Source organism: Nematolebias whitei, chromosome 1 (assembly GCF_014905685.2).
Source record: "Nematolebias whitei isolate Nwh7 chromosome 1, NemWhi1, whole genome shotgun sequence".
Classification (NCBI taxonomy): Eukaryota; Metazoa; Chordata; class Actinopteri; order Cyprinodontiformes; family Rivulidae; genus Nematolebias; species Nematolebias whitei.
The window spans coordinates 70,918,533-70,921,101 of record NC_056498.1 but is presented as its reverse complement, the minus strand read 5'-3'; the positions used below and the strand labels follow the sequence as shown (position 1 = coordinate 70,921,101).

At 50.5% G+C, this 2,569-nt stretch overlaps 1 protein-coding gene across 1 annotated transcript; it reads left to right on the top strand.

Annotated features, from left to right (window-relative positions):
* Positions 1-249: 249 nt before the first annotated feature.
* On the top strand, positions 250-2,313 carry LOC119419892 (zinc finger protein 93). Its single transcript, XM_037687261.1, has 2 exons — positions 250-837; positions 1,250-2,313. Exons 1-2 carry the CDS (start codon positions 266-268, stop codon positions 2,091-2,093), a joined length of 1,416 nt encoding a protein of 471 aa, XP_037543189.1. The 5' UTR covers positions 250-265; the 3' UTR covers positions 2,094-2,313.
* The last annotated feature ends 256 nt before the right edge of the window (positions 2,314-2,569 follow it).

Sequence of the window (2,569 nt, the reverse complement as noted above, 5' to 3'; positions counted from 1 at the left end):
TCTCAGACTTCCCTTCCTCCCTTAGATATTAACTGGATTAATAAATGTAATGAATATGAACTGGATTAATATATTTATTACAGATCAAGTAAAATTATTGTTACATCTGGAATGGATCAAGTGAAACATCTAAGTCTGTCATTAAAATCATAGGACAAAACTCACAGAACAGTTTTGGTACTTAGTGTCCATCTTGTTTCTGATCTGTAGGTACACCTCTTCCTTGCTTCCTTGGCCCTGGTGCCGCTGGGCAGAGCCTTTCAGGATGGAGGACCCTTGTACGGAGCTGACCGTGTCTGAGTCGGACACTCTGGGTGCAGACTTCATTACCGTGGAGCTCGATACACAGCCCATCGAGTATGTGGTGAAGTGGGCCGAGGTGGGCTCAAAGTTCACCATTTCCTGCGTGAAGAAAGAATCTGACGAGTCTGTAGACCTGACTGCTGACCAGCTGAAGATCGAGTCCGACGAGGTCTTCTTTGCTCCCTATGAGGAAGTGTACCCCTGTGAGGTGACAGAGCAGAGCGTGGAGATCAAAACAGACTCTGACGAAGAGGATGAGTACGCCGAGGAGGAGCAGGAGGCTCTGGTGGAGGCGGGGAGCAGCCAGCTGGACTGTGAGGCCGATTATGATCAGGATGACTACGAGCGAGATGAGCGGCAGTTCCGCTGCAGTTATTGTGGGAAGTGTTACAGCCACGCCTCTAGTCTGTACCGCCACCATCAGACGCACACCGGAAAAAATGGAGCACTGCTCGCCAAGAGGACGTTGGAGCCAGCACATCAGGACGCACGCCACATCTGTCCACACTGTGGCCTGAGCTTCAAAGGCAGCAGGTAAACACGCCTAGTTCAGCTCATGTGACCATTGTTATGTTCCGTCTTACAAAGTTGGTTTCTGAACAGGTTTTATCAATAAGTCTTAACTTATATCAACATATCTGTTCAGTATGTATCAACCTTTTATTTTTGATTTAAATGTAGAAGTTTAATTTATATTCAAATGTAGCTGTTGGTTTATAACCAAACATATCTGTTTGATTTTCATCCAAACATGATGCGGTGGGAGCCTAGTGGTTCAGAACAAAGAGCACTTGAACTAAAACAGGAGAATGTTCAGCGATACAGACTTACAAGGGTTATACGAGGGTGATGGTGTTGTGGGTGGGGCTAAAAGGGGTTTATGAGGGTGATGGTTTTGTGGGCGGGGCTAAAACAGCTTGGTGTAACCTGCTTCTCTGTTTGTCAGAATGCTGGGGAGCCACCTGAGGCTGCATGGGAAGCGACGCATCCACCCCTGCAACATCTGTGGGAAAGAGTTCAACCACAGTTCCAGCCTGTCGCGCCATCGCCTCATCCACAAGAAGGGACAAGGCGTATCCAAAGATGCCACCCTAGGGGCCAATGTGGCCACCCTGCGCCACTCGCTGAAGATCGGCACCAAGAACAAGAAGACTAAGAGGCAGCAGCATCAGCACCATGTGGCCACAGCCATCATTCAGAGTACCGATAAGTTTTATGCCTGCCCGCAGTGCGACATGAGCTTCAGGACGTCCACGCAGCTGTCCAAACATCAGGTGAGCCACGTCAAGGAGCTGCTGGACAGCTACACGCCCGGCAAGGAGAACCTGGGCGAAACCTCCTCCGACCTCAAGATCTGCCTGAAGCTTTGTTCTCGTGACAAACCTAACTTCTACACCCTCTGCAAGAAGAACCGCCGTCGCCGCGGAGGCCACCTCAGCAAACGAGGCGCCGCCTCTTCCGAGGACGACGCTGAAGGAAGTCCGGAAGCTGGGCTCCACGGCTGCAGCCAGTGTGGGAAACGCTTTAGCCACGCCTCCAGCCTGGCTCGGCACCAGCAGGTTCATAGGGTGACAGACAGCGCCAGCCACGTGAAGGTCGAACACCCTGCCTGCAAGAACAAGACGTACACGTGCATGGCGTGCAACAAGACCTTCATGCATTCGTCTAGCTTCTCGCGCCACAAGAAAGCTCACCTGGAGAATGAGCAGCGGGCCCGTGCTGCCGCCGCCACGCTCCAAAACCAGCCTGAGGTGGATGAGACCGCTCCACTTGAATCCGACTCTGAGTAACACCGCACAGCTCTGAACTGAGGTTATTAAGTGGTCCTGGATTTGTTCTGGGTTGGTTCTGGATCAGAGCGGACTCATTTTGGACTCGTCGGATGAGTTCTGCAAAAGTTCACATTTACACTTTGGACCCGTTGGAGTTTCTGGTTGTTCAGTTTTCAGGAACTGGTTGATTCCTCACTGTGTAGATAAAAACAGGACAACCTTATAAGGTCGTATGTTTGGGGGGGGGGGGGGCGAGAGACCATAAATGGTCATAGGTGGTCACCCCCCCACTCTTAGGAAAGAAAGTGGATTTAAAGTTTAACCAGTTGTTTAAGCCCCACCTCCAGTTGTTTAAGCCCCACCTCCTGCTCTGCTCCTTTCACCTGACTTTGAACTTTCACGTTTTGCTCTTATTCGGACCTCAGCTTGCAAAGCATTCTGGGAAACGAAATCCCATCGTCCAGAAAACCTCCTGTCCCTGTTTGTTTTATCAA

Coding starts and splice junctions, on each gene's coding strand:
- LOC119419892 (XM_037687261.1), top strand. CDS start 266: ATGGAGGACCCTTGTACGGAGCTGACCGTGTCTGAGTCGGACACTCTG. Junction 838..1,249: donor CTGAGCTTCAAAGGCAGCAG/GTAAACACGCCT, acceptor TCTGTTTGTCAG/AATGCTGGGGAGCCACCTGA.